A 14,442-nucleotide genomic window follows, 5' to 3' on the forward strand; every position below is an offset into this window, starting at 1 on the left:
ACAGACGACACAAGCACAGGCAACAAAGCATCCCATCATTACTTTCAATAAGTAAAAGCATAATGTTAACTGTTACTTGTGAATTCAAAAGTATGACACCAATGCTGAACGTTTAACTGCTGTTAACATACTAGGATAAGCATTAAAAGACACATTTAGTAATAATTCCTAGAAACAAAAGATATAAGTAGCATACCTCCCACAAATAGAATAGAATAGAATAGAACCATTCTTTATTATTCCCCAATGAGAGAATTCAGGTGGACTAGTAGCAAAGTGGCAGCAGATCATATAGACTTACATTAAAGTAAAAATATAAAAAGAGAAAACAATAGGAGACAGTAAGGGAAAACTTCCAGCATATAAGAAAAAGAAACCCAGTTCATTTATTAAAAAGTAAACTCAGAGCAAAGAAACATGTGACTGACTGAGTCTTTTTTTTTTTATTGTGCAAAATGTGAACATATATTTGAATATATAAGAGAAGAGCATATTCCTCAAAGATATGGAAAAACAGTCCAGCTAACAGCAGGGCATAAGGGATGCAAACAATTAATCAACATGCAATGAACTGATGTACAATACAACTGACATACAATTAACGGTTTCATAGATTAAAATTTGTTCCAGTCAATTAACTAGTAATGTCCGCTTAAACCTTCTGTTGCAGTGTGGTCACCATCCAAAAGAGGGCGCTACTGGTCATCCGTGAGCAGAGCAAGTTGTAAGAGAAATAATAATGGCGGAAGCTTTCCAGAATGGGAGGGTGAAACAGTCTGATGTGGGATTCAAGAAGCACCTACTGTGGTTCTGTTTTGAAATATAAACACTCAACAAACTCCTTTATTTGCTCCTTAACGGCGTTCATTTCTTAATCAAAAAATACTGATGTGCTGCGAAGAGGAGGAGAATATGAGAGCAAAGAAGAAGGGATAACACAGAATAACTAACCTGATGGAAGAAAAAAACCTGCTGCCAATAAGCAAGGTTGATTTTGTGTGCTGTGGTGATTGAAGCTTTAACGTTCATCTGAGAGTAACCATAACAACCCGCTTAGTGGTGCTACAATAAGAAGGAAGGTGAAATGAAACCAGGAGCATCGCTCTCACCACTGACTGTAGATTGTCCAGACACAAACATCCCTGTGTTCATGAAATGAATTGTCCACATATTCTACTCTTTTCATCTTTACATTTTCTATTCAGCAACCTAAGAGGTTCCAGTTTTTTTTAGATTTTATAAATATGGCAAAGTTTAGTAATGTAAGAAAACCACAATTTTCTGTTTACTTGGTCAGTATAATACAGTCGACATTTATTTCTTTTTAAATATAACTCCATGCTTCCTTTTTCAAAATTCAGCATAATGTGGAAAATGTAACCCTTCATCTGATGGAAAGACGGTCGACCCTCTGAACACAAGAGAAAACTCAAGTTTTTAAGAAAATGGCTGCTTGTCAATTAATTGTTAGTCACCTGATAAGATCATTCGACTTTAGATTAATTTATTAATTAATGATGGTCATAAAGTCACACAGCTGCTGGGAGGAAGGACCAGTGGTGACGCTCCTTAGTGATAAATACTCTGGGAGCCTTACCTGTTCCAGGAGGGGGGCATTTGTCACAACGAGGGCCCCAGGCTTTGCCCACACTGCAGCAGCAAAGCTGCTTGCTCAGCTGGGCAGACACTGGGTGTAAGCACTGCCTCGCTGAGCTCACCAAGCGGAAGCAAGCGCCCTTTTCTTCCTGGACGGCAGGTGTGTTGGCTGAAGAGCAGCATCAGGAGGAGGACGGAGAGCGTGGAGGTGTAGGAAATGGCAGACCAAAGCGTAGGAGACACATATTGAAGAGAGAGGACAAAACGTGAAGAAATAAAGCAGTTCCCTTCACCAGAGTAAACCTTCCCTCGCCCACAACTCCAAAAAAAAAAAGACCCCGGCACATAAACAAGCATTCTACTGCTGGGTTCTCCACAACGACTTCTTGTGGTTTTGCAGAAACCCATCATTGATCTCCAAACAGTCAAAGCTAAGAAAAAAAAACAAAAAAAACAGAAACATATGTCCACAAAACAAAGAAAAGATTGCAAGTTGGAAGAAAACAAGAAAAATGCCAATACGTCATGCACTAACACAGAGATGCTGGCTGAGTTCAAGGCATGCAGGAGGTCACTATTAACAGGACAACAGCAAAGAGTGGCTTTGTGATGGTATCTACACAGCAAGCAGTTACTTAGGCTTGCCAGGAAATACATTCCTGTTGTTTTGTCAAGAAATGTAAACACTGAGTTTGTTAAACTCTTCTGGGATCTTAACTGGATCTGTGTGTTTTGCTTAGTGAACACACATTTTAGGTGGATCTAAAAAATGAACCTTTGGAAAATCACAATGCACAAGGTAGGTAAGGTAGAGGGTCTACGATGCTCCGGAACCTTGTTGAAGTCTTCGAGGGCTAAATAAATTATTAAATAATTACAAAATGGCTTTAGAAAGAAAACTCACTAGAGGTTGCGATGTAGAACACAACATCCGACTAAATCAGCCCAGAAATGCATCACCAGTCATAAAATCAGTTTTAGTCGTCTCAGTACTCAGATCTGAATCTTATGCAGCAGGGGTCACCATCTCAAGTCCTCAAGAGCTGCTCTCCAGGTGTGTCCTTTTGACACCTGAATCAAGAGAATGGCTCATTATGAGGCCTCTGCCAAACTTAATGACACACTGAAGAGGTAATTCAGCCTCCAACTTTGTGGAACGTTCCACAAATCCAAGAGCTGTGCTGCTGGAAAAGGGGAACTGCATCAAATTTTAAATCCAGTGAAGATTTCCTAGTTTTAAGAATCCTGTAACTGTGTCAATAAAAGCAACAAAAACACTAATAATATGAGTCAGGAATTTAAAGACATACTAAAGAGAACAGTGATGAAAACTCAGGTTCTATGTTGTCTTAATCTTTGAAAGCCACACACACACTCTGCTCTGGTGCGCCGATGCTTGACACACACTCACTGTCAAAATGATTTGTTTTTGTTTTTTTTTACTGTAATTTGGTAAACAAACCTATATTGTCTCCATATGTCTCTGGCAGTGAGTCAGTCTCAGGAAATGTGGGAGGAAACATCAACTTCAAAGAGTATGGAAACAAGCCAAACTTAGAGTTTATCACCAGTTGCATTTCCATTTACCATAAAATTGTGCAAAATGAACGTGCAAAAATAAATTTGCATAATGGAAACCTGGCAATTAAAAAAAAAAGTTTTCAATGAAAAGTTTTTGTTCCAGGATGAGATATGAGATATTAATTTAGATGTAGTACACCAAATTGCACATAGAGACACTTGTTTTTTTTTGTGTTTTTTTTTGCATCGTACGAGTCACGTGATTAACAACATGATGGAACTACTGGCAAAAAACCTAGAAGAAAATGACAGGAAGTGGTAGTAGGATGATGGTTTGTTTTTGTTTTGTTTTTTTCTGACAATGTGTATCTGGCTCCACCAGAGCTCTATCAACATCACACAGTTCATAAAACGTTGTGTGTCATGCTAAGGTGTTAAATCCATAGCTCTTCTGTTAAATCGCAGACTGCAATTTCCCCAAAACGCTGCATACATATCCACTCCCAAGCATAACTCCAATGACTGAATAGATGGTGGATAAGATGATGAGGGCTAGCGCCATGGCTGAGTTATAAATATATCTCATTTAACTGTTCACATCCATCGCTGCCTAATGTTTAACGACTTATCATCTGAACAAGCTTATTCACATGTGATTTTAGTTTAACTTCTTATTTAATGGGAACACGCAATTACGAAATTGTGTTTCTCGACATTAGCAGAATACAGACCCAGATTTACACACACTTATTATGTGTTAACGCAGCCACTGGTTGCTATGGATATGGATATGTCAAACAGAGGAAACCACTGGAGTTGCAGACTGGAGGACTTACGGATGCAGCTGGTGAGAGTGGCGTCGGGGGCATAGCCAGGTTTACATGTACACATGTAACTGCCCACAGTGTTCAGACAGTCTCCGTTAGGACAAACCATCTGCAGCTGGCATTCATCCACATCTGTCAGTTGGTAAAAATGGAAAACATGTTCAATCGAGGGGAGTTCTTTTGAAGAGTCAATCATGAAGTGATCTTTAAGTTGATTCTACTGGTGTTCATCAAAATGTTGAACAACTTTAGCTCTTGTCTCCCGTTAGGCGCTAACATGTTTAGGAAAATCTTTATGCTAAAACCTGCATAAACAAACAACTATAAAACATCACTGTTATCTGCACACATTACCACATTTTTAAATGTCATATAAAAACAACGCACACATTGTTTTTACATGATATTTCATTTTGTCAAACACCATCAGTAATCTAAGTATTATCCGATTTTTAAAAAGTCAGAGAAAAAGAATTCGGGTAAAAATTTATTTGCTTTATTTTATTTTATTTTATGTTCATCTCCCTGAATGAAGATGCTTTTTTTATGCTTCTTTCCTATGAAACCACAGCAAAGTGAGTTCAGAGTTATAGAAATAGGCATTTAAAATTAATCACTTCAGCACTGCAGCTTATATTACAATAGATTGCTCAAATTCACAATCAGAGTGTTTCACTCATCCCTTCATCGTATTTTCTTATTGCTGCCGGGTTTTCAGCGGTCACGTACCAAAAGACGAGGCAGAACCATGACAAGGTGTCAAATATACACCTTTCAGTCCTTTTTACATTTTACACAGACTTATGTTGCAGCAACAAACAGTGATGAAATAAAAATGTCTTACTTTGTTCTATATAAAGTCATCCAAGTTTGTCATGTTAAAGCCATAAATTTACACACATGTAAAGTGTGGCTTCTGCAGCTAGTTTGGTCCAAATTTATACAAAAGATTCACGGTTGAAAATAGAAGGTCAACAACTAGAACAACTAAAAAATAATTAAAAGGTGAAGCTCTTACCTTGGCAGTGAGAACTGTTGATCCTCTTATATCCTGGAGGACAGTCTATCAGAGGGATAGCTGAGGAAGCAACTGGAATGTTAGCTTCATAAATCTTTTATGAGCGTCTAAATGAGTTTCTAGAACTGCACACACTTTCTACAATGAACAGAAAGCATCTTTAAAGTCTAGTTAAGGAACAGAGATTGTCATTTGTAGCAATTTTCAGATAATTTCACGTGCCTTACTGGCTTATTCTGACCACTTTGGTTTACAGTCATATGTCAACAGCTCATTTAGATCTTTAATGTCTTTAAGCCGAGCAAGAGAGGTGGGGACACTATAATGATGGTTAAAAAAAGAAAAACTGGTATCATCATTGCAATGTTCAACAATCATTTTGCAATATTAAAAGTTCCTAATACTGTGCTAGGAGTAGGAAGACGGCGTGAGAAATGGGAATATGAATGGCATAAAAGCTGCTTTTTCAGGCATTCCCTTCACATCGGTCAGAGGTGCTGGTTGTTTGGTCCAAAGCATGATTGAGTCTTTGTAAAAGTGATAGAAGACCCCAAGCTCTCATCCAATGATAACCGGGACGCCCTGCAACCCAGATCCTAACCTAGAACAGGGTCAGGCAGGTATGAATGACACGCACAAATATTAATCAGAAAGCAATACAACTTCCAGTGAGTTGAATTCTGCTCTGAGAACCTCTTTTCTGTTGCAGTCGAAACTGAAACCAAGCTTTGCCAAGCTGCTGGATAAGGCCACCAGCAGGGAACTGGTACACAAATACCTGCAAGCAGAGGCTTTTTTCTGTGGGAGGCAACAAAGCAACACTTGTTTGACCAAGAAATCCAAATTAACTACCAGCTACCAATGTCTCTAAAGCACAATGGACTGTTTCACAGTCAACTGTAAAATGAAGGGGGAAAAAATGTCTGAACTTAAACCTTTGCCTTTCTTGCAGAGAAAAAAACAGCAGACAAATCCTGTGATGTGTAATACCTCCCACTGTATGTACATGAAATAAGTATTCATCTCAAAGAGCTTAACTACTTACCACTAAACACAAACTCTTTCAAATATCCATCAGAAGAAAATGTGTGAAATCTGAATTATCCACCTACTGAAAGTAACATTTTTGCTGAGAAAAATGAAAGTAATCATTCCCAGGTAATGATTCCAACCTGGGAACAAAGATCCTTGGTTCAAGATGTCATAATGAACCTAATCTTTAGTTTTTATCAGCATCTTTACCTTTTATGTTAAAATGGAACTGCCGGATTAAAATGCAGGTGTAACCAACCTGTTTCAATTAAAACCTTGCAGGGGAAAGAGTTTTAATCAAAATCCTTTACTGGAGTTTCAATGGAGCCTTCCTGGGTTTATATGGTGAGCCTTGGCTTTAAAGCTTCCATCCATCTATAAAAGGAGTAGTGTTGAATAGCTAGCTGCTACATAAAAAGACTGACAGGACCTTTCATAGCTCCCCCTCATAACTCTGTATAACTCTATAAAAAGAGCTGAGAGGCCCGGGCTGACACCACACGCCACCATGGCATCCAGTCCCTTTCCTCTCTGGAAATAACTCCTGTGGTCAGAGCAACCTGTATGTTCAGTGCTTTAGTTTTTATTATTGGAACCAGAATCAGGATCAACTTCATTGGTCAAGATTGTGTTCACAAAAATAGGGGTCTGACTACAGTTTGACACGCTCAGAGCTTACAGACATTAAAGACTCGTTTCCTCTGAGTGGAACAGCAAATGTCGGTGCGGTGCGGCATGCTATTTACTCTGTTTCCAGAGTCAAAGCAGTCAATACAACCGACCTTTATGTACCACACCATTCCTGTTCCTCCTTCAGTTGTTGGTTCACAAGACAATGGTATGGTAGAGTTACACCTGCTGCCATCTCACAACACTCTCCATTAATTGAAGGACAGAAAAATGCCACTACTTGCAGCAACAACACATGTAAATGTTTTTTACTAGAGTGTGGCGGTAGAAATGCTCTCCTGAAAACGCATAAAATATCAAACCGAACTGCACTGACCCATGCCGTACCACAAAGTGGAAACTAAGCATGAAGTGGCCAACTGGACAATTAGTTTTGTCCCATTGTGAAGGCGACAGACTAAAGTTTAATTTGAAGTAAAGCTTCTCCTGAAATTGCAGTTGTTGCCATATACAGAATTTTCCAAAATAACTTGAATAACTAAACAATTTGGAGATATCAGGGAACATCGATTGATAAAAGAAAAAGATGAACATTTGTACTTACAAGGTTTATTTGGACACTTCTGACATTTGTGGAAGCCCCAGGAGGTCCCAATAGTTGCACAGCATTGATCCAACTTGGTGAGCCCTGGCAAAGCCTTTCCACACTGCAGATGGAAGGAAGATGGATTATTATTTTATTCCATAAAGAAAAGCACAAAGTGCATCTGTGCTCAACTTTCTCTCCATCCCTGATTATTTACAGTCACACACATTTAAACCTCCACCTCTCCAAATCATTTTGATGCTTCTCCTCTTCTGCCAGCAGCAACTTTTTATCTTTATGGCAAAAACAACCTCACAAAATGTGACCTGCTCATGACTATTTAAGACTTGAAAACCCAGCGGAGTTATATTTCTTTCCACATCAGCCAGCGAATCTGTTCTTTATTTGTCTAGGACCTGATATCAGTACCATCCACTGGACTCAGGTTGTATTGTTCGGGCAGTGACACAATAAAGATGTCCATTTTAACAACCTGCTGTGGTCTGTTTGTGCTAACCTTGGCCTGACAGATGTGGAACACATTTCAGTGGAAGAATTTTACTACGTCTGGTGTGTGAAGGTTAAAGCAGGCTGCAGTCTGGAAGGAGCAAACTCCCATGCAGACATTTGCTTTTAGGTTCTAACTTGATGTTTTGCTTCTTACAGCTGCTCCTTTTAGGGGGGCGGCTGTAGATCACCTGCTTCCGCCTCAGTCTAATTGCAGAACCTTCCTCTAACTCACCAACCTCCTTCAATGCCACATCCTCTTCTTCCTCTCCAGCAGCTCTACATTCAACATCGTCTGTCCAAAATGTTCACTAACCTCCTCTGCTCATGCCTAAGCTATTTCAGATTTGCCTTTCTAAATTTGTCTCCAGCCTAGGCAACCTCTGATCCTACATCATGACAACTCTCACAACCGTCCTATCATAAGTGGTCATCCAGCAGATGGCAGATTGTGACTGCTTCCAACCCCCCCAACCTGCTCATCTGTCCTTGGAAAGGGAACTTTTTTAAACATCAGTAGCCAAAGTTTCGCATTAGAAAAGGTTGATGGAAACGTCAAAATTCGAAAAACTTCCTAAAAAAGTCTTTATGCTCACTTGAGATGGTTTTTGGATTTTGCAGAAAAAAAGAGTTAATGCGCAAAAATGGAGATGGAAACACATTTGCCAAATAAATTCTCGCTATCCAGGAACTGACAGCAGGTTGAAAAGTTACAGAGGTTTTGGAGAGCGCTTGATGCAGAAAGAGTGCATCCTCCTTTGCTCACTGAATCTGGCCAATTTCTGACCACTTCAATTTGAGAGATGTTCCCTGATTTCAAAACTTTAGCTGCCACTTGTAATTCCAGTCTCCAGTGCAGCTGCAGAGTGTGAACTCAGCCTCAAGATTGACATCAAAACTCTGAGACAAATTGGTAATCCATGTCTATGTTTATGAATTAAGTGTGAGTTACATGTATCTGCTTGATGTGTGGTTTTATGGTGTGGATTCTCTGTTCAGCTTGTTGAATATTAATTAAACTGTTTGAAAATGAAATACAGCTGAGTGAAGTATTGTCATTTAAAAGAATTATGAGTAAAAATAGATTATGATGGCCTGTTGAGTATGTACCTTACTAGATGAAATTATCCATTTCTAAATTTGTTTTTGGGGTTTTTTCAGCAATTTGCAACAGCGACATCTGACGAAATTATGCTTAGCGTGGCCTGATTGACTAACTAATTATTAAAAACACGCCTAATAAGCATTTTCTTTTGTGGCGAGGTCGTATTTTGCTTCACAATTGGATGGAAACATAGCGAGACAGAGACTGACAGGACGCAGAGACCTTATCAGAACGGGCATGTATTTAAATCAAACTGCCCTTAACTAAATAAATAAGCAAATCTTGTTTTTTCACATCATTTCTCTGAAATTAGGGTAATCTGGAAACAGTCAAAACATAGCAACACTCCAACATGCGACAACTTTTTCCTGTGAGGATACATACACAGACACAGAGTGAAAAGCTGCCTGTTGTGTGACACGACGGTAACTCGTAGTACTGATCTCTGACGGCCTACCTGACCAGCTGCTGTTTCCTGGAAGCAGCGACCCAGGGTGTTCTTGGAGGCGACGGGTTGGTAATGGGGAACCTTGTAGCCATGTTGGTTGGGATGAACCATGTTGTAGACGTGCTGCTGAACCTTCTGGCTGCTTTCAGAGTGGCGGTAGCTGTAGCTGCTGGATGACGAGGAGCCGGAGTGGGACCCTTGCTGTTGGTGCCCATTGTTGGAGTAATTGTCCAACTGGGACACTTGGTGAACCTGAACTGAGGCTTCTGGGGGGTGTTTGATGTGGATGTTAACAATGCCTGGGTTGAACACTGGTGAGATACAAGAAATAGATGTTACAGATATAATAACCAACAGGTATCAGGAAAATATTATGTTAGCCTTTGAATATGTCTAAATTAATCTAAAAGTCTTATACTACCATTATGAATCTTCTTCAAATTGTATGTTTGGCCTAATCAAATCAGTATCCAGCTACATTAAGATAAATTCAACACACTTTATTCTAATTCTGTTTGGTTCCATATGTGCAACTATGGCTCAGTCATATTCCCATCCATTCACCCGTTCCCTAAAGGTGGGACATATGGCTCCAGTCAGCATGGATGCATCTTTTTTCTTTTTTTTTTTTTTTTTTAACAAGGAAGCAAAGTGAGACAAAGTGAGGAAATGGGGCTGCATCAACTAAATTACCCATGATCCTTTTTGTCTATACCAGACAACTACAGTATAGTGAACAGAGAAACATACAGACATTCTAAAGCTCTACTAGAAATTTAACCAGGTAACAGAAAAGAGAATCCCTTAAAGTTAATACCATTAAAAAAATACTAATGTTTTGATAATGGCTAAAGTTTGAGAAAAATCTATATTTTTTAAATGAAAATATTTTTTTAATTCCAGCTCTGGAAGCAGAAGGCTTTGGTCATTTTCAAGCTGCACTTCACATAGTTGATCTGGACCACGAACCAAAGGCACAGCATGAATCATTAAAATCCTTCATTCACAATCACAGAGGAATGGTCTGCATATCAAGAGTTGAAATAAATAACCAAACACAGGTTTCAAAAGTAGAACTGACATAACAGCAGTGTCTACTGACCAGGCGTCTGTCCATGGCTGTATGTAAGAGGCAGGGTATGTGTAGAGACAATCTGAGGCTGGCCATAGGCCACAGACGACTGCTGGTGCTGCTGGTGTCCATTTTGAACGGGCATTTGGCAAAACTTGCCAGCAAAGTTCGGGGGACACTGGCACTTGTCCCTGGCGCTACATTTACCACCATTAATGCACGGCAGGTGACACACCACTGAGGACACAAGAGAAAAAAGAAGATGTTAGAGCAGGAACTGCTGGTGGAACAATCCTCTCAGAGTAACACAAATAAAGAGTTGAAAGAGTAAATGTCTCTTAATATTGACAACCATTCAACTTAAATACAGTTTGCTGATAATTAAGGATGTACATTCAGCTACCACCAAAGACCACAAGACTTCTTTAAGAAGACAGATGAAATCGATGTTTGGACTGGACCACTTTGGAGCAATGGGGTGGTGGATGGTTGGTTGTCTGAGCTTCCTTAGTCGGCCCCTTACAGCCACAACCTCATACCAAAGTATTATACAGTCGAATATGGGATCATCTGCTCAACTACAAAGCAAGACAATGATATCAGTCACAGGATCAAATCTACAACTGAAGGCCAAAAGGTGCTGCAATGGTCCAGTTAAAGTCCAGACGATAACCTTAGTAAACGTAGTGATGTGATTTTAAAACAAGCTAAAATAACTAAAGAGAAGAGTGGGCCAAAAATCCTCAATAAGCAAGTCTGACATAGTCACCCAAAAAAATAACTATTGTAAGTTTTTGGTAGTTCAAGAGTTGCTGAAACATGGGGTGTACTTAGTTTTTATATACAGTGAATGAATGTGAATGAGAACATAGTTTTCACATGCAGAGTTTGTGTGTGTGAAAATACATACACATCTTGTGTATGTATTTTCACACACAGTTTCAATCAAAATCAATCAAAATTAAATTTGATTTGGATTTCAAATTTGTGGACAACACTGGAATTAAATAATTCTGGCACAAACCATATTACCTTTTCTCATGTAAAACTGTAAAACTGGAAGATAAGAAAGATATACTTTCTTTTCCCAAACACTGCATGTACAAACAGAAAATGCTACACTGAAAACAGGCAGACCAGCCATTAATTGCAGAAATATAATTGTTATATACCCAACAAGAGGTCAGATATAAAAATGTAAAGTTTCCACTGCTGACTTATCTAACAGAGTCTGATGAGGCTCCAGACAAAACAGCCAAACCAGACGAGGTTCAACCCTGATTCCAGCTTCATCCCAATCTCAACGATTCATTTCTCACACTTACCAGTCAGAAAGCAGCACTACTTATGATTCACACACAGAAGCACAGCCATTGTGACTCATGTCAGACTAAAGCCATCAAAGGCATTACTGGTTTAGCTTCCTGTCCAAACCATGACCCTCATCACCACTTACTCATCAGATTTAATTAGAAACATTCAGGATACCAGGAGAAAAATAGATACTTTTCAGATCTTTCACAAAGCTGAGTTTTTAGGCAGAATATTATTATACATCAAAAACACACTTCCTGCTTAAGGATCACTTTATTTTATTAGAAATGTCTCCATGTAGCAACAGATCAACAATGGAGAAATTTAAGGCATATTAAATGGATGATTTTCATTTTACACAAAATGTCAGAACTCTTCCTTTTCCTTCATTGTCGTTATGTGGCTGTGCATGAAAACATTTGTAACAATAAAAGTCACAGGCAACATTATTGTGAATACTATTTTAGCAACAGCAATATAACAATTGCTGCCACTTGTTTTAGAGGTTCTTCATTTCCGTTTTCAAATTGTGTCTTGACACTGGGATACTGTTGCGTTTTACTTTAGGGAATTTTTTTATTATCATTATTATTTTATCAACTACACGATGCTCAGCACAAACGTCCTGTTTGGGCCTGTTTGTGCTGAGCAGGCCCAGCCATCACGAACACAGAGTTTCCTGGAAGCAGGATCACATTAACTCTCTGAACAGCTGTAAACATTAGCTTCCTTCTGAAAACGGTTGGACTGGAAATCCATTAAAACGTCAAAAGAAATGTTTAAAAGCACCCCTGAAAGTCAGAAGAACCATTTCTCAAGATGACTTTTAAAGATTATAACGGGTTCTGGCTCAGTGCAAGCACAATGCTGTGGAAGATAAATTAAAGCAAAGATCAGGTTTCCTCTGTCTTCCCAGTTCCCTCTAAATTCTCTACAGAGGAAACACATTCGGCCTCCATCAGTAGACTTGGATGTTTAACAGGAAAACTGTTGAATGCAGCGGTCAACCAACAGAGTTCAAGTTTTAAAGCATTATAAACACTTGACAGATGAATGAAGAACTGGGCTGCCACTGTTATCATTCTTCAGCTGATTATCAGGTTAAATGCCTCAGTATCAAACCAATCTACAGGCTCAAGATCTGGTGTAAAACGGAGGTTTATTAGAAGACCATGTTAAATGTTAGGTCATGTTTAAACTTTTATCACTTTCAATCTTTTGAATTTCTTGAGATCTGACAGAAATTCAGAGCATGTGGTCACGACAACTCTGATAGGAGATGCAAAGAACATTAGAGACTGGAAAGGAGTACAACCAGATCCACCTTTTTGCTTTCAGTGTATCATGACTCATTTCAGATTCCTCTTTTCTCTCATAACAAAAGTATGATAACATAGCAAGTGTGATTTATTTTGTTGCAGTCCCTTTAGCTCAGTTTGGATTTCAGATCAACCATTGTCTTGGTTCAGTTCTGCTCATTTTTAAACAGATGAGAGAGGCGGCACAAAGAGGGACAAGGGCTTTACAGGAGAGGGGCGGGAACAAGAGCAAGCCTGGGCAGGAACACAAGTCATCAGCTTTGCTTCTGAACATGTGCAAAGTGTAGTGTGGATCTGAACATTAAGACCAGGATATGGAGGGTGGCTAGGCAGCACAGAGGTGGTTTAACCTGGAGGGAAAACGGAGCTGAGGATGTCCTAGAAATGTCCATGTAGCTGAAAAAAATAACCGTTCTCTGCAACATGGTGGCTTGACAAACATCTTTAAAATGTATTTTGAAAAATAAAGCCCATACTTGGAGAAGCTCGGATGTTGGCTGGAAAGTTACTAAGTAGAACGTCGTAACTAGAGGAAGCAACAAAGACATCACCACTACTTTTATGTTGGAATCTTCTGTTATTTAAGAGCAACAGGCCGATTGACTTCAATATTTTTACAATACTATAATCTACAAAGTCCCTTAAAAGGATCCATGATTAGTTGTAAAATAAACTTTATTTGAGAACTACTTATTTTAGATGAAAAAACAATACATTAATAATACTGCAGGCAGTTTAGTGTTTATACATTTCAATAAGATATTGTCACGCGAAGAAATTCCCATGTTGTTCACGCTGCAATGCATTCTGGGTAAATGACATATAATGGTCCAAATGCACTAGATCCGTAAAGCCAAAACAGTGATGAGTAATGTCTTTCAGCTTTTTTAATATGAGTGCAATGAAATCAATCAAAATTGTAGCAATCACAAGAGGTAATGAAGATGAGGAGGACCAAACGGAGGAAGAGAACAGAGTTGGCTGTAGGAGCTGGTGTTTTGCTGCTGCTGCCACCTTTTGCTTCCTAAATGAAACAACAAATGACCTCTGGCCAGACTGCGTGATCTGGTTAGTACTTCTGTGACCGGTCTCTCTGTGTGGATGTAAACGGGTCGGCAGTAGTGGTGCTTATTCTACTGAGATCTGTGAACATTTAAAAGAGCTTCCAGTGCTGCATGAAGTTTCTCCTTGAGTTTTTTATCTCTACCCAGCGGCAGTGGGGTTTAGGCGCTTTGTTACCTTAACAAGCTAAAAACAAGAGCCTTTGTCAGTTTTGCTCGTACAAATGACAAAGTCTTCTGGAGTGAAATGTTGAGAGCACAAATGTACGTCCTTCAGAAGTTGTCCAGTGTTTTATCAGATCAGCGTAGGCTGTCAGGCTGTGCTCTTCTTCTGTTAGCGAGGTTCATGTCTACACAGTCACTGGAAAAACAGTTGCACCGCGCCATGTCTAAGGACAGCTGCATG

General features: G+C 39.2%; 1 protein-coding gene across 6 annotated transcripts in view; it reads right to left on the reverse strand.

Annotated features, from left to right (window-relative positions):
• Nucleotides 1-14,442, reverse strand: part of ltbp1 (latent transforming growth factor beta binding protein 1) — a 70,614-nt gene that overhangs the window by 22,909 nt on the left and 33,263 nt on the right. For 5 of the 6 annotated variants that reach the window (XM_044136259.1, XM_044136257.1, XM_044136258.1 and 2 more), the window contains exons 6-11: nt 10,373-10,579; nt 9,280-9,581; nt 7,229-7,331; nt 4,963-5,022; nt 3,954-4,076; nt 1,598-1,765 (exon numbers count right to left, since the gene is read on the reverse strand). In XM_044136259.1, the coding sequence (XP_043992194.1) occupies nt 1,598-1,765; nt 3,954-4,076; nt 4,963-5,022; nt 7,229-7,331; nt 9,280-9,581; nt 10,373-10,579 (963 nt within the window). The remainder of the gene's footprint in view (nt 1-1,597; nt 1,766-3,953; nt 4,077-4,962; nt 5,023-7,228; nt 7,332-9,279; nt 9,582-10,372; nt 10,580-14,442) is intronic. The other variant, XM_044136260.1, reaches the window with a different exon arrangement.

This window comes from Gambusia affinis, linkage group LG13 (genome assembly GCF_019740435.1).
Source record: "Gambusia affinis linkage group LG13, SWU_Gaff_1.0, whole genome shotgun sequence".
Taxonomy (NCBI): Eukaryota; Metazoa; Chordata; class Actinopteri; order Cyprinodontiformes; family Poeciliidae; genus Gambusia; species Gambusia affinis.